The 22462-nt window shown below is 40.2% G+C and overlaps 1 protein-coding gene across 2 annotated transcripts in view; it reads right to left on the bottom strand.

Moving 5' to 3' along the window:
• LOC149080361 (oplophorus-luciferin 2-monooxygenase non-catalytic subunit-like) overlaps positions 1-22462 on the bottom strand; it is a 127537-nt gene that overhangs the window by 64202 nt on the left and 40873 nt on the right. For both annotated transcript variants that reach the window (XM_089239495.1, XM_089239494.1), the window contains exon 2: positions 17976-18598. In XM_089239495.1, the coding sequence (XP_089095621.1) occupies positions 17976-18598 (623 nt within the window). The remainder of the gene's footprint in view (positions 1-17975; positions 18599-22462) is intronic.

Raw genomic sequence — 22462 nt, 5'->3', positions numbered from 1 at the left:
AGGTTTGGATGTTATTGGCTTTGTTGTTACATAGCCATCGCAACTGATAATTAATTGTATTAATAGCAAAATAGTGGGTTTGTCTACTAGTCCCTCATATAAATTTCCATGTCCATCCTAGCCCTTCAATAAGGCCAGGCCGTTTTTTTTCCGTGATAGTGCATCTGATTAAAAATATCAGGAAAACTGGCTGTATCAAAAAATGGTGTTTTCCCCAAATAGAGTTTTGTCCCCCGCCTGTAGAAAATTTCGTCATGCTCATATGTTGCCGTCTTGAACATAGACCACATGTTTCATAATATAATTCTCAAAATTAATCCACGTTTGTCAATGATGGGTACAGAAGGTGCATTTTCGAAATAGACTCGCAATGCGTTATGATAAACGACTTCGGGTTCTTTAGAAATTACAAAATACTGTGTTGATGAATTGGGTTTTGCATGTTTTAACTGGAAAATATATACAAATACTTATTCAAAAGCCAGGTTTGGGAAATATAGACAGGTACTAACAATATTTCTTTGAGGTAAGTTTTAGAATGTGAGGGGGAAAAAATTGTGGATTTTTTTCTGACGTATTTCTAAAGAAGCTATGAATAAAAATGCCCTTTTAAAGAAAAGTTATAGTTCAGAAATTTTATGCAAAGAAGCTGGTGACATTAAAAAAACACTATTTTTGACTACAACGATACTCGATATAACGATAATTCCCTCTACAACTATATTTTTAAGTCTTGTTTGAAAATGCTTATACGCTAACTGCTGCCTCTCGATATAACGATAATCTCTCTAAAACAATATTGGTTTCTTGGTCCGCAGAGTATTATATCGAGATTTCACTATATTTCTCGATGATGTAATTATATTACCCTAAAATTATACATAAATAAATGAAGCAAAGTAATAATCATCCACGTCCATCAAAATAGGCAATGAAGGGCAACAATACATTTTCATTCCGATGTGATTTTCGTAGTTCCTTATAAACTGAAGTACGGCTTAAAGAAAATCCAAAATCGATAAATCAATTAGAATGCTGAAATATCCTCGTGAATAATATTTACACGCTGAAAATATATTTAATTATAAAAATTACTCTGTTTTCCATCCTCTCCATTAAAAAAAGGGGGGAAAATATCTGGCCAACAGCCTCACTAACACCTTCCATTTTTAACGTTAAAGAATGTGGAAAAAAACAACAAATGTTCTACACGTATGTGCGTTTGCAGCCTGCGGTATAGCCACTAGAATAACCTGACCTGAATTGAGACTGCGACGCCGGCTCCACGGCACATATTTACTTGCCGCTCTTCTGGTCTTATCGATGGGCACCCCTGAGGGGGGCCTAAAATGTATGTGTAAATGACTATGTGAAATGTATGTGGCAGATGTAAGTGCAAAGAAAATTTTGACACGTCCAGGAAAGCAAATATTGACATATTTTATTAAATAAATGAGCACACTCAATCATTCGAGCACCATGGTTTCTTTAATCCTCTAATCACCTGCTCCTTCCGAGGGCCAATAAAAAACACATTAAAAACCATAAAAATTTTAAAAACAAACGGTAAGGCAACTCAAATTAAAACTAACCAATTGGGACAGCAATAAAAACCAAGACCGCAGCCAGACCCCTTCACGGGCAATCAGGACGCCCCTCCGATGTGCCCTTCACCCAAGGCACGTCTCACAGCCAACCATACTATTACTTCACCACACCTGACCATATCGCTATATTGCAATTTACTGCCATTAATGAGATAGGTTGGAAATGAAGGCTCTGTCTACCGGCGGTCGCCTCAAGTGCGTTAGGGAAAATATCTTATCTATATCCTCCCTCGGATTCGAACCCACGACTGTGACAGCAGCCTTCACGGTAATAGACGAGCATCTTACCACCACGCCACTCGGGCGTATAACTATTCTACTGACACGAGGCTCACAAATTTTGACTAATTACCAACCAAAAGGTGGTACAGAATCTTAAGAGAAATAGCGTCGGTCAAAAAAAAAACTGCATGTTAAAAAATCCCATTTACTTTATATTTAAAACAAACAAAAAATTTTCAACTTCCTACAACTGCCAAGGACGGAAGAGCACATTCTGTGACCTTCCGTACCTGACAATTGCAGCCGGATCATAATTTACAATCTCTGAGGTGTGTCCAAATTCCGATTCACGGATAGTTTCATACTGAGATTTAGCCAATTTTTTAACCTGTTCGAACAACGAATTTTTGTCCAATATCTCTTCAGATGTCCAAATTTCTCATGTACCACCGTGCCCCGGTGAGCTGACGATGTTTTATTTTCAAAACTTTATAGGCCACTCAAATTGCCCTTTCTGGCGAAAGCCCACACCGGTGCGCATATGTAATTGTAGGTCTAACAAAATTAGTTGTACAAAATTAGTTTATTTCTAAGTGATAATTTACTTTTGGGGAAATAAAGGCGGTTCAACGTTCCAAGATTCTTAATGGCGTTTTGTTTGACATGTTCTGTATGTGCTTTAAAATTAAGTTTACGGTCAAATATAACCCCAAGATATTTCATTTGAGGTTTGGGTTTGAGTTTAATGTTTCCAGTTCAAGATAATAATTGGGACACGTAGGGGGGTTTTGACGCTTATGTAGCCACATGAAGTGACATTTTTCATAATTCAAGGCAATATCCGCCCCTATACAATAGCCCTCGACCTCTTCCACGGTTTCCTGCAGGTTGTCAAAGGATTTCTGGGGATCTCTACAATTTGTTAACAGTAAAACATCGTCTGCATACTGTGATATAATTCCTCTCTGAGGACCAGGAAAATCGTTGGCATACAGGGAGAAAAGCTGTGGCCCCAAAACGCTCCCCTGAGGGACCGAGGCCCTGACCTGTCTAGGCGTCGAAGAGCTTTCCCCAATCTACTCTCGGAAACTTCTTCCCTCTAGGTAACTCCTAACAAAATATATTATCACCGCGGGAAAATTCAGATCTATAAGTTTTGCCAATAGTGATTAGTGCGGTCGAAGGAACGAAAAAAATCCAGCGTCAAAGGGCAAACATATTCCCTATTGTTAACAGAGTCCATTAGAAACTCCGTGCTGTTCCGGTCTGATAATTGAATTTAGAAATTGAGTTTAGAAATATTACTAAGGAGCGAAATTGGGCGGTAATTCTGGGGAAAAAGTGGGGGGGGGGGTCAGTATTGGGTTTACGTATAGTTTTTATGATAGCAATTTTCCAGCAACTAGGGAAGTGATTACAGATTTTATCTATTCCAGGGGATTTACGGGGTTTGAGTTTTTTAATTAAAAGATCAATTTTGGCTATTGTTGTTAACGGAACATCACGGGTCCTGGTAAGCGGGGAAGACGTGTAGCGAAATAATTATCAATTTTTCCACACATTTCCAGAATCATTGAGCTGTCCTGTAGCCTATTAGGGAAAAACTACTTCTCAAAGAAAATGTCTCAGCCATTATTTACTGCCAACTACAGTATATAGTAATGCATCATAAAATTTACGACTTATTTTCTTATTTTTCCTCTCTAGATGTTCTTTGCCTCTTTCAGGAGCTCAATACGTATCTGGTCTAGGTACATCCTTCAGTTAGTGGAACTTGCGTATTTCATGCTCGTTTCCACCTTATTGCAGAACAAAATAAGCGTGACCATACGTCCCACGTTTAAGTAAACTTACCCGCTTTGGGGGGTCCAGGATTATTTTTTATCGGTCTTGATTATGCCTGATAACTTGATCCACATTGCAGCTCTTATTGATGAACCATAATTAGTTACACTTGTTCGGAAATGGGTAAAAAGCAAGAATAATTACATTTATTAAGAAATTTATTTCAAAGGCGTTATGCTGCAGAGGAGTATGGGCTGAAGGAGGAGACCGAACAAGTGAGAAGCCGAATTTCTCATTTGCTTATATTCAATCGTTCGAGAAAAATTACTGGGGCACCATAATGCACACTTGCCTCTTGTCACACAGTATATTCTTGTTTCTGGTATTATGGTCCCAGACCCAGCCTGTCCGTTCCTCATCTTCGTCGTTAAGACACGGTTCAAAAGCGTAATGTCTTGTGTGTTGGAATTTTACTTTTGAAAAATTTTGAAAAATTTGGTGTCTAACTTTGGCCCAAGATGCCGCCCCTTATCACTTGCCACCCGGGTGTACCACACCACTGGGGCGCGGTAGCCCAGGTCGATAAGATACTCGCCTTAAGTACCAAAGGATGTTTAGAGGTGTCGCGAGTTCGATACCCGGTTCGTCCTCGTCAGAAAACTTTCCTCACAAAGGAGTACAACACAAACGGCGACTTGACCGCAGCAAAAAATTGCTACAGCAGGGAGTCCCCCATCGAGGGGTTAGCGCACCAACCTCTGGATGACTATAAAAAACAAGCCTGCCATTCGGAATCGGCAATAAATTGTAGGTCTCTGTCTAATTAGCCCTCGTGTACAGAAAATGTTCAAAATGATGAGTACCACACCACTTGCACCGTCGCTTAAGCTGCCTTGTTTGAGGGTTAATATTAGACTATAGGCATTTCCAAGCAACACTTCGAAAAGCGTCATTGTAGCGAGGTTTCACGGTATATTCAACATCAAACAAAATAATTATGCGAGTTACGCAGTTTTGTTATCAGAAATGAAAAAAAAAATTGTGGTCCCCCCCCCCAAAAGGGGAAAAAATAAGCAATTCATGTTAAATTTGTTTGTGCAAATACAAATACAGTATGTCTGAAAACCGTTTGGACTTGACATAGTTCCGTATCACATTGTACAAACTGGCCTCCGTTGGCAGAACCAGCTTCTGTAGCAGAGCCGGAACTAATGAACGAACCACGAACCTTTACCACCTTTGAGCCATTCACTGTGGAGCATTGCATCTCAAGTTTTCGATGAAGTTGGGATTCAGACGCCATGATGACCAATCAATTAGTCATGTCTTTCTTCTGCGGCGTTTTTTTTTCAAAAGTTTTATTCGAAAGGAGTAAGGAAACTTCAGCCTAAGATCGTGATTGAACTTTTCAGGACATCCTGTATATAATCAAAATATTCAAGTCTGTTGGATTTTGTTGAAGTGCTTCATACAGGAATAACTCTAGGGCTATGAGACTATTGCGGCCTCAAGAGGCACCGCTATAAAGGAGTCGCTAAATGAGGAAAATCCAAGAAAAAAAGTAATTGCAGACAAATTTTGAAGAAAAATATTTCATCAGTAAAATTCCAACTATCAATATATTTGATGGAGTAATTTCCATAGAAAATCATAATTTTTAATGCGAACGCATTGCGTATCTTCGAGTTTTCTAGGTTACTTCAATTATGCGGCTTATATGTTAAAGGTGTCTGTGTCAAAGAATGTCCCGCATAGGTAATAAATCGGTTTCACGCCACCCCTGGCCACATAGTGCTTTGCGGAACAGCCTCATAACCAGCAAGGGTTCCATGAGAGCTTTTATATTGGACACCTCTGCAGCAGAGTCGAAAATTCGGGGTGAATGGCACCGAAACTACCTCAAATTACCAAGGAATAAGATCAGGAGCTTCAGAAGCGTTCCGAACCCGTGGGTACTCATCTTTGTTTTAAACAAACAAATTTGCTTTCTGAATTGATTCTGCAGGTGTCGGATGCATGCCAAAAATTACTATGGGTGCTCAGCATCCACAGCTCCGACGCCACTGATCGGATTATTCGAAAAACGATAGAAAACGACTCTCGGGGTGGGGGGGGGGCTATATTGATTTAATGGTAAATATAATAAAAAATGTTAAGAAAATACTAGGTTCATCCTGGGTCACCAAGCTGGAACCCCATCCGCGTCCTACTTGTGTAGCGGTATTTGAAACATGAGCAGTCTAAATGAAGTTAACGGCCAAAAGGAACTTATCTCCATTTGATGACATACTGTATAATAATTACATTAAAACAATTATTGTTCTAGTTTCTTTTCTTTGGACCTGCCTATTCAGACCTAATCTCCCCTGCTTTGTTATTAATTGAATAACTTAATTCGTTACAGATTAGGACTACTAAGACCCATGACATCTTTATACGGGAGACTGACATGTGGGTTCCAGATCTGTGAATGCTATAGTTTTTTGTTCGATTGCACAGTAAATTAACTATAAAGATGCTTGTGAAAAATTTAAGCTAATCATTATAGGTGCAAGGAAGACCCCAGTTCAGGAGAAGACTCCTTCTGTCCCAGTTCAAACGGGAACTGTAAGTACATTGTGTGTGCAGTGAATTCCATTCAGTAGTGTACGGAGGATTTTCTCATGAGTGCGGGGGGTGGGTGCGTTAAACTTTTTTTTTACCGAAGGGAAAGAGTTCGTTCTTCACGAGAATGGTAGAATGGTGGTAAGCCTACAAAATAGGGTGGATAGATCTGTTGGTTTTACATGACAGCCTCGGTTTTTGTCCAATTCGGATACCGCTTATAACGTTTTTGAAAAAAGTCACATAAAGAACTTTGAATGAACTGAAAACGATTTCCCATATTGGAGAGAGACAGACTGGAGCAGAGACAAGGAATGTCTAATTTCGTTAGAAGTGTTAAAATATCATCTATAACACTGCTAAAAAAAATCGATTTACCAAAGACACTTTTAATGGTTTTAGGGTATAGTAGGCTGCCGATTCCAAAACTGGTGTTGGTTTTGACGAAATGACTCTAGTTTTGAGATAATACATATTCTCAACATTTCAGTGCAGTCTGTAGTCACTATTTTTTTGCGGCAGGTTTTTACTCTTTTATATTTTTTTATTTATTTTCCTAACTTATTCCCAATATTATTACATTCATATCATTGAAGAAGCGTAATTTTCATATTTACGCAATAAAAGCAATAAAAGTGAAATTAGCCAATGTAGATGAATAAATACGGAAATTTTTATTTTTATTTTCACAACTTTCCCCCAAAATTTCGAAGATTTACAATTTTAAGCGCAAATAAGTTGTGATTTTGCTAAGCAAATTTTTTTTTGAATTCTAACTCGTGAATAAGAGTTCAGTTTCCTTCCGTTTCTGAGTTCTGTCCGAAAATTATGAACCTTATCGACTATTTAGAAGGACCAAACTATATATCCATTCGCGTACGTTTTGAGCAGTAAGTTTATTTTATCATGAAAGCAAAAGTCAGAGCCATTTTCTGCGAAAAGCCAGAAAAAAATTTAACAGCAGCAGAAGAGTTTAAATACATTTATTTCACACGACATTCGACGCAACAAATTAACCCCTGCAGCGTATACAGTGGTTTTAAGCTGGGGTCTATCTGACGACGTGTCAACACATCAACTTTGCACCCAAATTTTGTACTTTGGAAAGCTTCTCCAAAATAATATGTTTTGCAACGATGTGCCATGGTATGAAATCATTGATAGATAGAATCATACAACATCTAAAAGATTTCTGTTGATGGTCATACACATTTTAAATGCAATGGAATTCTACTACCTACTTGAACTTTGCAAAGGCTGTTATTCAAAGTCTTCGTATTCCCGCTAATAGCGAGGATGCTGACACAGTCAACCCTCGGTTTACGAACGTCTTGGTTTGCGCACAATTCGGTTTACCACCAACAAAAATCCATTCGGTTTACGAACACGCAAGCCGGAAAATATTTGACTAAATTCGAAGTGACAGTGGAGAAATTGAGCTGTCTACGGCCGCATTTCGATTTTTTTGTTGCTTTCCTCCGAATTCAACTCCTTTTATCCAGCTCATGGACCAGCTTGTCATATCAATCTTTGAGACGGTTTTCATCAAAGAAATTTTTGAAACATGTTTTGCAATAATCTCTGAATCGTAATTACCACACTCTGATTTCTAGAAACATGTAAAAACCCTCTTTGCGGTCACCGTCGGGACAAAAAGAAATCCGTCCGTAAAAAAGAAGTGACAGTGAAAGGAGGAACCCTGAAAAAATCGATCGAAACGGTATTTTTTCGTCCCCCCCCCCCTCCAATTAGCAGCCCCCAAGATTTCCACGTGTGAAAACTGCCTTCTTCCCTAGCCAGGGAACTGGAAACTAGGCTGCAACTGTGGGGGAGGGGGTCAAGTGTCCAGGGTGCCAGACCAGAGGGAGCAAATTTCGCCCTTTAACCTCCCTTCAATATAACTTGAAATATTTAAAATTTCTAAGAGTGCTGCGAACGTAAATAGTTTGGGAATCCCTGATTTGTAAAGAGGAAATTTCATATTCCTATTATTAGAATGCAATGGTAACCCTCCCAGGGGCTTTGAAATTTTCCATTCATTGCCTTTTTTTTTTTTTTACTGTTAATTTTATTTCACTATTATTTATTTTATTCCTTATCATAGGCGCCGGAACCTAGGAGCCATAGGCGTAAACTTGTATCCGGCCCATGGGCCCGAGCTCCCCCCCCCCAATATTTTTGAAGAGCCGGCTCGGCTCCCCCCCCCCCCCCCAAAAAAATTCGCGTGAATGGTTTCCTCATTTTGCTATGACCAAAAAAAAATTTTAACCAAAAATTGTCCTAATTATGAATTAGATAATGGTAACAATCTGCTCAAAATTTTATTTCTTTTAAATACTCCCGATGGTCTTTGGCTTTCTTGTTCATGCCAAAATAATTCTCTCTCATTTCTTTCTTGCCGCTCAGTCCCCCCAGTTTCACTCCCCCTTTTACCATAGCCCACTAAACAATAAATGTCTAGTCGGCCGTACTTTTACTGCCAAAGGCACGACTGACTCAAAGAACTTTCTTTGAGTGGGGAGGGGTCTTTTCTTGTTTGTCTCGGAAGGGGGGGAGGCGCATGATGCCAACATGAAAGGAAGCCCAAAGATGTTTGGTGGAAAAGGCACCGACACAAAGAATATTGGGGGCTGAAAGATGCTGGTTGTCCCGTATATACAGGACTGGACGAGTACGCAGGAGAGAGAAGGCGCATTGCATTGTTTTTTCAGAAATTATTGGGGGGGCTCAGCCCCCCCTTACAAAATTTATTGTGGGGGGGGGGGGTCAAATGTCCTCATCCCATAGGTTCTAGCGCCTATATGTGGTGGTGGTGAGAATCAGAAGGTAAATAATATTGAAACCAAGATTTTCTAAGGGGACAGAGTGCGCCCAAGAATAATTTCTGAAAAAGTAATGCAATGCACCTTCCTTCTCCTTCGTACGCGCTTGAGTCCCGTATATATACGGGAAAACCAACAACTTTCAGCCCCCCCCCCATCCTCCCAATGTTTTCTTGAAAAATATTGGGGGGAAAACAGCACATTCTAAATGTCCATTCACAACAGAGAACCGAACGGCCGATACCAAAACATTTTTCTAGTCTCAACTCTGTCTTGAACAGCGTGTAACTCCCACTATAAGGAGTATTTATCTTTTCATTTTTCTTTGCTACTGAAAGAAGGAACTTCATACAATTCCGAAACGCGTCTAGCTGTTGTTCCATGGGCGGAGATACCGGGAGGGGGGGGGGGGGGCGTGGGGGGCATTGCCCCCCCCCAGCGTCAAAAGTGAAGTTAACTGATCTAATGCATACATGCATATATGAATTAACATCATCATCGTGCCCCCCCCCCTAGAAATAATGGCCGTGCCCCCCCAGACTTCCAAGTCTATTCCACCTATGTGTTGTTCGCTTCTCATTTTGGGTATAGTTACGTTGTTTCCCTAGTATATTGTCTCACTTAAAAGGTGTTTCATTTCTATTTACTGTAGTATTTTCGAAAGAATTCATAGTTATTGTAAGTACCATCAGAATTCAGTATCACCTGTATACAGGGTGTCCTGTAAGTGCTAATACGGCCTTTATCTCATCAACCGTCCATCGTAGAGAAACGATTATAATTTGAAAAATGCTTGAAAGGCGTTCAAAAATTACCCTGTACCAGTTTTGAGAGTTAAAAAATACAATGTGCCAAAAAATAAAAAATCTAAATTTTTATACGGTCCCCATGTCCTCTAACTTAAAATAAACCTCTACGTAAGTACTATAGCTCATTAACAGTTTCTCTAATTTTGGGGGCATTTCGCGAGTACGTTAAAGGCGTATACAGATATTTTTGAGGCCAAAAGCTTTTATGACAAACATTGTTTGGAACAAGAATTGTTATTGAAATCCAAAGTACAGTAGGACCTCGATTATCAGAGGGTGGATTATCCGGAGTTCGAAAATTACAAAACTACGGAAGGTGAAACTATGGAACTATGAAAAGAGAGCCGAGCATGAAATTATTGCTCAGACAACTCAAGTAGTTGGGGTAATATTTATTCGGTGATGGTGATTAGAAGAATGGGAACAGAATATTATTATTGAAGTTATTATTATGAATATATTATTATGATCAGTTAGATCAATGTTTCCCAAAGTGGGCAATATCACCCCTTGAGATGAGAGAAATTTTTTTTCAGAAGATGGGGATGGAACAAAAAGTTTGGGAAACTGGAGTGTTACCCACCTCCTTCTCATGTCGAAAGGCACACTGCAGTGAAATAGGAAATTCTTTTTGTCATCCTGTGATTTTCCAATCTAGCAATCACATGCAGAGAATGTTTGGTGCCAATATCGATTTTCTAGTCGCCATGATGGCCTGGAGTCTGGGATTTGTCAAGCTTTGGCGTATAGGGACAGAGTTCGTATCCCCGTAGAAAATCCTTGGGAAAAAGTTGTTTTTTCAAGTCTTTAAAAGTCCTTAAAAAATCGTAGCAGTCCTTGAAAACATTATAATCATTTTCAAGTGTTTTTAAGAGTGCTTGAATTTTTTTTTACGTGAATTTCTTCCATCAATTTTTGTCTTACCCTCCCCCTAAACTATATTCTGCTGAGATGAAAATGAGTGGAACAATAACTATGAATTACGGCAGTGTTTCCTCAAAGTGTGTGCCGTGGCTCCTGGGGCGTAGCTATTTTGTCAGGGGCATGGCCCCCACATCCTGGAGCCGGGCCCCCAGGCCAGGATTTTATGCGGGCCCCGGATCAGATTTTCACGGGCCCCCTTTATGATGAATTTACAGCATGAAAAAACAAAAAAGGTAAAAATCGTCCCGGGCCCCAGGACTGGAGCCTTGTCAGCCCACCCCTTGTGGTGGCCATGGTCAGGGGCAAGGCTGTAACTAGGATTTTTGCCATCCCCACCATTTTAAAATTCGATAATGTTTAAATAGTGTTCTTTGTTTCTACCCCTTAAATTTTGCCGCCCGGGGCAGTTGTCCCCTCTGTTCCCCCCTCCCTCCAGTTCCGTCCTTGGTCAGGGGCGTCGCGACAAGCTGGAGATATTGATTTGTATGCTTATTTTTTTATTTTTTGAAGTGGTTCTTTTATAAGTAAAAGTTTCTACCAAACTATATATATTCTTGGGAGCCGCAAATGAACCATGAATTCGGCAAGACTAGGCCGCTGGTAACAAAATGCGGAGAACCACTGAGTTATGGGACAATGTTCAAAACAGCATATCATTTGATCATTTTTGTCGCCCCACGGCCATTTTCTGCACACGAGGGCTAATTAGACCGGAGCCTACAATTTATTGCCGATTTCGAACGGCAGGCTTGTTTTTTATACTTATCGAGAGGTTGGTGCGCTAACCCCTCGATGGGGGACTCCCTGTGGTAGCAATTTTTGCTGCTGTCATGTCACCATTTTTGTTGTATCCCTGTGTCAGGAAAGTTTTCTGACAAGGACGAATCGGGTATCGAACTCGCGACACCTCTAGTTCGCCTGAAGCACGAGTACCTTATCGACCTGGGCTAACGCGCCCCTGAAAACAGAATATATGATCACGCATACCTGAGGTATTTCTCAACTTTGAAAGGTGTTGCTAAAATCTGACAGAAAAACACTGCACTTAAGATTTTGCTGCGAAATTATTTCAATTATGAATGGCAGTTTCATGCAGGGCCGCAATTAGATGCATTGTCGGCCGGGACAAGCACAGGCACTTTTACGCCCCCTTTTTAATGTTGAAGGAGAAGTTAAAGGGTGAAATTGGCGCACCCTCTAGTCCAGCACTAGCGGTACTAGACCCCACTGCTCTCCACTAGTTGCGGCCCTGGTAAAATTTTCTACAGTGTTCTTAAAACTCTTCTAGATTGTTCTGCAGTAGCACTAATTCTTCTGCGCGTACGTCGCAGATTTCGGCATATTCTGCTTTGGGGGATTGTATAAGAAACATTAGAATTAAGTATCATTGTAAATAATTGTCGAAAATTTATTTTATCGTAGTAATATACTAGGGAAGCAACGTAACTATACCTAAAATGAGAAGCGAACAACAGCTAGACGCGTTTTGGAACTGTATAAAGTTCCTTCAGTAGCAAAGAAAAATACAAATATTTAAGATAAACATCATTTTTCGACTCTGTCTTGAACAGCGTGTAACTCTGGCTATAAGGAGTGTTTATCTTTTAATTTTTCTTTGCTACTGAAAGAAGGAACTTCATACAGTTCCGAAACGCGTCTAGCTGTTGTTCGCTTCTCATTTTGGGTATAGTTACGTTGTTTCCCTAGTATATTGTCTCACTTAAAAGGTGTTTCATTTCTATTTACTGTAGTATTTTCGAAAGAATTTATAGTTATTGTAAGTAACATCAGAATTCAGTATTATCTATATACAGGGTGTCCTGTAAGTGCTAATACGGCCTTTATCTCGTCAACCACCCATCGTAGAGGAACGATTCTAATTCGAAAAATGCTCGAAAGGCGTTCAAAAATTACTCTGTACCAGTTTTGAGAGTTAAAATACAGTGTGTCACAAAATAAAAAATCTGAATTTTTGTACTATCCCCTGTCCCGAGGAAACTTTGGGAAGAACAGCGTTAAATGCGGAAAAAATATTTTACCCGCAATTAACGTTCTTTCTGAAAAAACTGATTTTTTTCAAAAGAGCTGAGCTCAATGCTTTGTTGACTTTTTGCTTTTATATAGAAACCGAACAACAAAACACAACTTTTGTTTAAGCTTTTAAATAACACATTTTTTTAATTTTAAATCTTTATCAAAACTGGGTAATTTCAAACGAACTGCCTATTTTCAAATCTTTATTCAAAACTGATCAAAAACATCATAAGAGTGTTTGAAACAGTAATGCATGTCAATCTTAGCACGGTGTTATGAGTAATTTTTTTGTAATAAAATTTTTCTTGATTTTAATTTTATGAAATATGATTTTAAATTATAAGTTTTATATAGTTTTTAATTTTTGATTTCGAGATTTCTGTAGGAATATTTTTACGGAAGGGGAGGGGTTTCATTTTCAATATTGGTTTCAGTTATACGATTTTTGCATTTATATGATGCTTTAACCCGCTGTTCCGGCGGCATGATTGAAACCTCGTTTATACGGCGCGTCGTATAAATGAGGTTTTGTTGTATAGGACCTGAGCCTCCCCCCCCCCCTAACTTTACGCCTATGCTAGGAGCGGAGGATATTTGAGTTGCTCTTGATTTAATCGACAGTACAAGCAAGAGAAAGCATCCCCTCCCCAAGATATCTGTAGAGGTGCCTTCAGGCAGCAAGGGAGGATGCAATTTTGGATGGATGAATGCGAGATAAGACTACTATTGTCACAGAACAAGTGGATTGAGATTCCAAAGAAAATTAAAAAAAATAAAATTTCGAGCAGCTGATTTCTACTATTTAGAGAAATTTTTTGTCAGAAAGTTTTTTCTGCGCCTAGTGTAGAGAAACAAATCCACCCGAATTTTTTTTTTTTTTTGGTGGCCGAGCTGGTTCTGCAAAAATATTGGGGTGGGGGGAAGGCTCGGGCCCATGGGCCAGATACGTCCCCCTATGCCTACATCCCGGAACAGGGGCCCCTAGGCTGCGATATTCAGCCGATCCTGGTTCCAAAATGTTCGAAAGTTTGAATGTCAAACGTCTGTATAGAGAGCGTCAAGTGTGTGTCAGCGTCAAGCATTTTGTGTATGACAAAAAAAAAAATACCGTTGACGTGGTGATTACAGTCCTGGGAGCCGAAACTGGGAAGCTGAGGCTACTTGAATCCTCCTTCCAATAAAATTTGTGAGGGGGAGGGGAGCTAAACAACCCCAAGAGGGACCTAAATTCATGCAATGCACTTCTCCCCCCCCCCCAGCACACCCTTGAAAAGTGTATGCACTGGATTTCGCTTCCCCCAAGTCTCGTTGAGCCTCTGTGATTACAGAAGCATGTAGCTATTACACATTTGAATGTAATGTTCTATTATTATGGATTTGGAAATCCAGCGGTGATTTGAGAAGCATGTGCAGTAGGATAAGAAAAAAGTTATTTCTCAGCAGTTGGCTGTGGGTACTCGTTCTAAGCAAAGGCGTAGGGGCCATAAGCTGTAGATGCTCACTCTAAACTTTAGCGTAAGAGCCGGAACGCTGTGAAGGATCGTCCCCATGGTTTTGTATGTGCTCGGGGTCTGTGAATCCTCGTTCTCAGCAGTAACTAGGGGTGGAAGGGTTGGACTTAAGAATCTCTCGGCTTCAAAGCAGAAGCAAAGAAAGCGGGGCACTGTGAATGTTCGTCAGCAGTGGCAAATAATCCTGGACTGAGTTGATGCTCATCAGAAGCAGTAGCGTGGGATCCGGGCGATCAGGGTGATCGTTCTCAGCAGTAGTGTAGGACCTTAAGGTACTCGTCCTCAGTAGTGTCAAAGAAGCCGCGGCGTTGTGGATGTTCGTCCTCAGCAGTTTCGTATAAGCCCAGATTCTTTAAATGCAGATATGATAAAATCATATCGTGGAATAATTATTTTATACAAGTATTTTTTATTTTATTTTACATGGTGTCTCAGCACAAGGTTTACAAACTTCTAGGAGGGGTAGGGTACGGCTAGATGATTCAGAAACACATAGCAATGTATGGTTGGGAATACTTAGCATTAGGGTACACAGAAAACACCAAAAGTGAGGGGACCACGTAAGTGAACACGCGTTTTAATATTAAATTTGCATCAAAAAAAGTAACGGAGGTCAAAGATGTTCAAAGTGTCATCCATGAGCTGTAATGCAGGTCTCACATCCCATTTAATTTCGAACATTTCCGGGCATGTTTAGGACTTCCCTGCAATGCAGTCAACAAGTTCCTCGGTGCTGTCATACACCAATAATTTGATATGTCTCCAGTCTGGGTACACCGAAAGAATTTATCAAGGCATGATAGATCCGGCGATGGAGCAGGCCAAAATTCACAAAACGCCCGGAACCACCGCACCCGTACAACGTCCTTTAATATGTTAGGAAACAATTTTCGACCCTGCGTTAGAGGTATGAACATAGTGTAAGCGTATTTCCGATTCTGAAAACCCGCGTCGTCTCTGATTGTTTAAAAATCTGAGTTTCAACTTTTCTACTTTTCAGGTTTTGACGATTAATGGGAAAATTTCGTGGGGTTTTCCGATTTCGGCAATCAGTGGCGATCGGATCAATCGGAATAGAGAAACGCTTTGCTCATTTGCATAGCATGTCACCGCTTTGCGCGAAACGGCTGTGATAAGCAGAATATTCACCGGAAAGAAAAATTCTTTCGGTTACAGATTCCGCGTGTGCCAAACTAGTATTTGAACCAAGATTTTGAGCGATAAATCAGGATCAAATTTATTAAAAAATAATTTATTAATAAATTTAAATTGGTAATTTTGTAAATTAGAAAATATTGAAAAAGTCGTTCAACATCAGTTAGCAGTTAGGAAAAAATATATTTTCACCTCAAGTGTTTTTTTATTGGTTAAGAACTTAATCGAAATACACTGCTCAAAACAATTAGGGGAGCACATGGTTTTAACAAAATTACGCAAAGATGTATACCGATAAGTAACATAAAATGAATCATCCATAATTTAAAGCCTAGCAGGAAACGGAAGAAGAAAACTTCATATGCAAATCAAAGTTCATGACGTCAAAAACCAGAAAAAGGAGATAAGGGCAGAAATCGGGATGTTGCAGAAATGTCTGTTTTACTGCCGTAACTGTGAAATTCGATTGCGCAGTATTTTTTTTTGAGACAAGGTGACTTGAGGATGTCTCAACAACGTGATTTACCGGAACCCATGGCATGGCGTGTTATAGGCAGACTGGAATCCGGGCAAACACAACGTAGTGTCGCGGACGCTGTTGGAGTCGCCAGAAGTGTTGTTGCAAGGCTGTGGAATCGATTCCAAGAAACAGGAAATGTTAGACGTCGACCAGGGCAAGGTCGGCCACGCGCCACTACAGCAACTGATGACCGGTATATACGGTTAACAACCCGTCGAAACAGAACAGAGAATGCTACGCAGCTGCAAAGACGGTTGCTCTTGGCAACAGGACGAAGGGTGTCCAGCCAAACAGTACGTAATCGGCTTCATGAGGGAGGGCTCTATGCACGTAGGCAAATGGTCTGCATTCCGTTGACCCCACGCCACCGTGCGGCCCGAAGAAGTTATGAACATCGCTGATTGGGAGCAACATGATTGGAGCCAAGTGCTGTTTACAGACGAGTCCCGATTCAGTCTGGAGTGTGACACCCTACGCGTTCTGGTATGGAGGGACAGGGGCACTCGAAATAACCCCGCATTCGTTCGTGAAAGGTCACAATACAGACGAGCTGGTTGGATGGTATGGGGTGGAATCAGCATAGGCGGACGTACGGACCTGCATATCATTCGGAATGGCACTTTGACGGCCCGAAGGTATGCAGACGAGACACTGCGACCTCATGTCATCCCTTACGCTGGAGCCATTGGAGATTCCTTTGTTTTCCAGGATGATAATGCCCGACCGCATAGAGCTCGTCTGGTGGAGAACATGCTTGAAGCTGAAACAATACAGCGTATGGAATGGCCAGCGTGCTCTCCTGACCTGAATGCGTGGACGACGCATTGCTGCGCGACCAAGGCGGCCTGTTACTGTCCGAGACTTGCAGATTGCACTTCTTGAGGAGTGGAACAGTATTCCCCAAAGTCTGATCGATAACCTCATCGCATCCATGGCAAACAGGTGTGCAGCAGTCTTAGGTGTTCGAGGAGACCACACGCCCTATTAAAACTCATGCATCATGTCTAAACAGTACTTTTTTTTATCGTTTACATGTAACCAAATTGTTGCCCTAAATCATCTTTTCATGTTTTTTCCATATTTTCAAACAATTAAAGCTTAATTCCAAATTTTTTTACGTCTTTTTTCTGTATTTCGCATTGATACGCGTGTACTATCCATTGTATGCCAATACGTGGCTGTCTCGCACGGTTTTCTTCACTTTTTTGCTTGCTCCCCTATTTCTTTTGAGCAGTGTATATAAAATACCATTTTTCTTCTATTTTTCAAATTAATCAAAAAATTAAAAATATATGAATCAGAAATATGAAATCGGATTCTTTTTCGTACGACGTTTATCCAGACGAACGAGTCGCGTTGGAAAGCTTTTGTTGTTTCAAATATTAGGCCGGTATTACTCTATAACAGTTTGATAAAATCCCTCTTATAAAACTTAGAAAATCCAACTAATAAAGCTCATAGGTTACATTCGAGCAAATGCAACCGATAAGCTAATTGGTTGAATTTTTCATGTTTTATAAAACTTGAAAAATGCAACCAATACGCTTGTTGTTTTTTAAAGTTTTGTAAATGATCTTTTATCAAACTTTTATAGTGTAATCCCGACCTAGGCCTAACGCCTATCTTTCAAACGAGCAGTCGACGGAGATAATGTTTAATGAGTATGTGGGAATGTTGCAGGCCTGCTGTCACTGTAAAGAATCTCTTTAAACGGGGAAAACGTAGTTTCAATTTTACTTTGAATTTAAGAAACAACCGAAAACCAACAGCAAGAACAAGCACTGGGTGATTGCTAAAAATCGAACACTGAATTCTTCTAGCCCTAGCTAGGCTGAGGTTGCAAGAAATAAAAAAAATCATCGATATCATAATCAGATATTTTTAACGCACCGTGGCTTCATTAAGTATGAAAATTAATGTGTTTAATACTAATTCCAACAACGATCAATTTTCAGGAAATAAAATGCATATAAATCACTTACGAGTGGCAGCTGAGATTTCAGGGTGATCGATCGGGGTCCCAAAGTCTTCAGTCTGTTCTGGCTTAATTCTAGTTTATTCAAGTTTGGAGCATTGACGAATGCGTTTTCTGCTATATCTGACACCTCATTCTGAGCAAGAATCAAAGTGCGTAAATATTGAGACTGTATATTATCAATCGTTGATATCTTATTATTTCCTAGATTGAGGGTAGACAGAGTGGAAAATCTTTTGAGGCCTGAAAAGTCGAAATTCTTGAGACCATTTCCGTACAGACTTAGAACACTCAGTGTTTGGCTGGATCCGTCTAAAGCCAACAAATCTAAGCTGGTGAGATTGTTGACCTCGATGTAAGCCTCTTGTACTTTGATATTGTTGAAGATATCAGCTGGTATATAAGTAATACGGGTGGCCTGTATCCACATTGATCTGACTCCACCGTACTTGAAGCGTGCTCTGAAAGCTCGCCGAACTTGTTCCAAATTTACAGAGCCCATGCAGTTCACACCTTCACCATCACATGTACATGGAGCCAGTTCGGCTTGAGAAGGACAAGCATCATCAGCCGAAGTAGCTAGTATTGCTACTGTTGCAACTAAAGTCATCAGGGCATACTTTGATGATGCTGAAATAATAAAAAAAAAAGCTTGAAAATCTGGTAAGATAGAAGTGAAACTTAAAAATTAAATTTAGACCACACAAGTAGTTGATACAATGGTGACGGATTTTACATGAATATACCTTACACTTAATCTCATTAGATTATATAACATTCTTATTATGGATTTCGCATTAATTATGTATACACGTATATAGTCTGATAATGACACAATACGACCTATAAAGGCCTTTATTTCTGAAATCTCGCAAACACGGATATGAAGGGCACCCCTGAACTATTTTCCACAGCGATTAGAACGCGAAGAAGCGAGTTGGTAAAAGCCCGAAATACGCTTGAAAAAGCGGTAAAAGGTCAGCTTTTACCAAGCACTTTGGTAAAAGCTGACATTTAGTAACTCTCATGAAAATTAGTAAAAATGCGAATTTTATAATTTTTATAAATTTGAAAGCTTGTCATGTATTAATCACAACGATCTTGATGCTAATTAAGATCATAATTAATTAACTAATTAGTCATTCAAATTCGTGAAAATTAGTAAAAATGCAATTTCTATAATTTTCATAAATTTGAATCATTTTTGTCGCACCACGGTCATTTTCTGCAAACGAGGGCTAATTAGACCGGAACCTACAATTTATTGCCCATTCCGAACGGCAGTCTTGTTTTTTATACTCATCGAGAGGTTGGTGCGCTAACCCCCCGATGGGGGACTCTTTGCGGTAGCAATTTTTTCTGCGGTCATGTCACCGTTTTTGTTGTACCCCTGTGTCAGGAAAATTTTCTGACAAGAATGAACCGGGTATCGAACTCGCGACATCTCTAAACATCCTTTGGTACTTTAGGCGAGTATCTTATCGACCTGGGCTACCACGCCCATAAATATGAAAACGTGTCATTTATTAATCTTTACGATCCCGATGCTGAAATCATAATTAACTAATTAGTCATTCAAATTCGTGAAAATTAGTAAAATTTCGAATTTTTATAAATTTGGAAAGATTTTATAGACAGGCTCGGGGGGGGGGGTTGACAGTAGCAGTTTGTAAAACCGTGGTGGCCATGGTTCGATATGTTCGCGTGATATAAATTAGAGCTTGTCTATGAATCACGTCCATCTCTGACATTTGCCAGGAACCGAGCAGAGGGCAGAAGAAATCCAGATGGTATATCCCCACTTTGCACCCAATAATCGTCTGAAATGATCCAGCGTATTGGTCGTTTTTTTAGTACGTAATGTGCGCGTGCTAAAAAAATTAGCTTTTTGGCGAAGCATATTCCTAAAATTTTTAGACCTTTCTGGGCAAACTTAATTCGTTCCCGATTAACTTTAATAGTGGGACTCTTTTTTCCTCTTGTTTTGCCTGAGAAATGATGATTTGGATGGTTCCACTTGCAAATCATTTTGTTGTAACCATTCGGAGATCTGTGTCAACGCAGCGTTGGCAGAGGCTGTAATTTCAGTGGGTTCCTTAGCAGACACCAAGAGAAGGTAGTCATCGGCAAAGGCTTAGGCTGTGACCCCTGGAGCGCACTGGAGTCGAAGTAATGACTCGAATGCAGTATTACAAAAAGCGGGTCCACTACATGAGCCCTGGGGGTAACCTTAAACCTACGTCTTGGATACTGGTGCTGTACTTGTGTTAAGAGTTAAGGTGCGCACCGCGAAAATGTCCTACAAAATTATTTTTCTTAGCTGAAGAGGAATAGACATCCTTTGGAGGTTATCAGCTATTACCTCATGACGCACACAATTGAAACTCTCTTAATGCCGAGGGAGATAACGGCTGTGAGTAAATATTTCTTCCTCCTCCTCTCAATCTGTTCCATTAGATGATGATGAAGAGCATCATCCGTTGAGCGACCCATACGAAAACCAAATTGAAGAGGATGAAGGAGGCCGTCCCGCTCAACATAGTACGAGAATCTTTGTATAAGAAGTTTTTCGAGCACCTTTCCCAAATTGGAAGTCAGCGTAATGGGACGAAATACTTAAATCATAGGCTGCCGAATTGCGACTGAAAAAAGTGCGTTCCATGAGAACTGAGAGTAAAATATTTTTTTTTGCCTATAACTCTTTGTGAACCTCTTAAAGCTTTTCCCATCTTTTCTGAATCACCCTGTATTATTCGTAAGATCTCATGTTCCTCAAATAGTGGCTATGCAAGAGGGCTGTCCAGATGGTCGTTTTGGATTGGTATTGATGTACACACTTCTGGAAAAGGGCTTGCTAGAAGTTGTTCTGCTATATCTTTTGGTGTGGAGCTGGACTGCACTGGAAGTTGCATCTGCGTTCACCTGGGCCGAAATGCTGCCTTATAGGTTATACATACGCCGTAGTAGCTTGCGTGCAGAGCTTATTTCAGGAGTTGAATTTGGTTTGCATTACTGCCCGTTTGAAAAGTGCTCGAGCCCTTCGAAAGGAGGCCATAGTGTCACGGATATCTTGTCCAGTCCTCTTCATACGGTTTGGTTTTCTCTCGATGGCCCGTACTCGCCTTTTTTTGTCGTTTGAGCTCCTCCGTCCACCATTTGATACCCTTAGGGTGTGAGTGGGTTGTTTTACAATCTAAGATAGTCTAGCAGTTAATGTTTATTACTTCCATTAGTCTTGTAGCATGCTGCTGTAGCTGGTTTTGATCGGTAATCTGTATCAGCTCCTCCTGAAATCTTAAGTACAGCATGCGTCACCTAGCGGTATCATCAAGAGCTGTCCATCATGCAATGGACCTCACGGGCTACATAAGTGTAACATTTTCAAGTCCTGGTCAGTGGCCGAGAGAAAAAACTTCGTTCGCAAGAAACAGTTATGTTTCAACTGTTTCTCCAGCTCTCACAAGATTTTTGAATGTTCGTCGTCGTTCAGGTGTTCGCGATGTGATCAGCGGCATCATTCAACTTCACACGAAGTTGTGTCCACTAGTATTACTGCTGCGTTATCGTTTATGCCTGTATCTACCGAGTCTAAGGTGCATGATTCCACAGTGTTTCAATCAAATATTTCTTTCGTTAATGTTTCTTTCTGTGCTCTATTGCCTGCGGCTCAGGTGTGCGTCTTGGATACGTCGGGTAATCGTCATATGAAGGTCTGGACACACATATCCGCACCGTGCCAGGACCGTAGCTCGGGCGTCAGTTGGCCGTGGCTCGGCTCATTCCTCGTCAGACCACACCTTTCCGTGTGTTGCCCGTGTCGCTGCCGTATGCTGAATACGAAGCTGTGTCGATTGCTTCAAGTCTTTAACGCAGCCGGTTCGGTGTAATCAAAATGTTCAGTAAATTAATTAACAAGAGTGATTTGGATATAATAACCCTAGCGTAAATTAACAATAATTAATTGTTCTAAACATTTCTGTAAATACATCTATACATGTATATACATTTCTTATCTGTCTGTATATGTGTGTGTGCATGTGTTTTTTATAGAAATTTTAATTTTGTTTTTATTTTGGATTGATCTCCGATAGATTTTTTGTATGTGACAAACCCGCAAAAAAGGATCTTTAAATGCAGCTGGAAATAAAAAGACGGCCATTTGCTTAGTTTGACTATATGCATTCTTGTTTATAGTTTGGAGAGAGGAGATTATTTACGGAGTGATAAAAGTGGAGAGAGAGAAAAAAAAAAAAGTCATATAGAAATTAAAACAATCTGTGGGAGAGAGCGCTACTCTCTTCCTCACCTACACACTCGTTTTTTTTTTATTCAGAGTCAACGGCCATCATAAATATAATCATCTGTAGGGGCAGGTGGTGTCAAATTCCGATAACACCTCGGAGAAGTGTATCTCAGCTCAGTAGGAGCATATTGTACGAAAGAGCGAGCATATCTTTTACTCCGTGTGTGTGTGTGTTCGCGGAATCTTCTAAA

This window comes from Pholcus phalangioides, unplaced genomic scaffold, assembly GCF_987345545.1.
Source record: "Pholcus phalangioides strain wild (caught in Gottingen) unplaced genomic scaffold, Ppha-v1.0 ptg000011l_1, whole genome shotgun sequence".
Taxonomy (NCBI): Eukaryota; Metazoa; Arthropoda; class Arachnida; order Araneae; family Pholcidae; genus Pholcus; species Pholcus phalangioides.
Note: the sequence above shows the minus strand (reverse complement) of the source record. Positions and strands in the feature narration are given on the sequence as shown.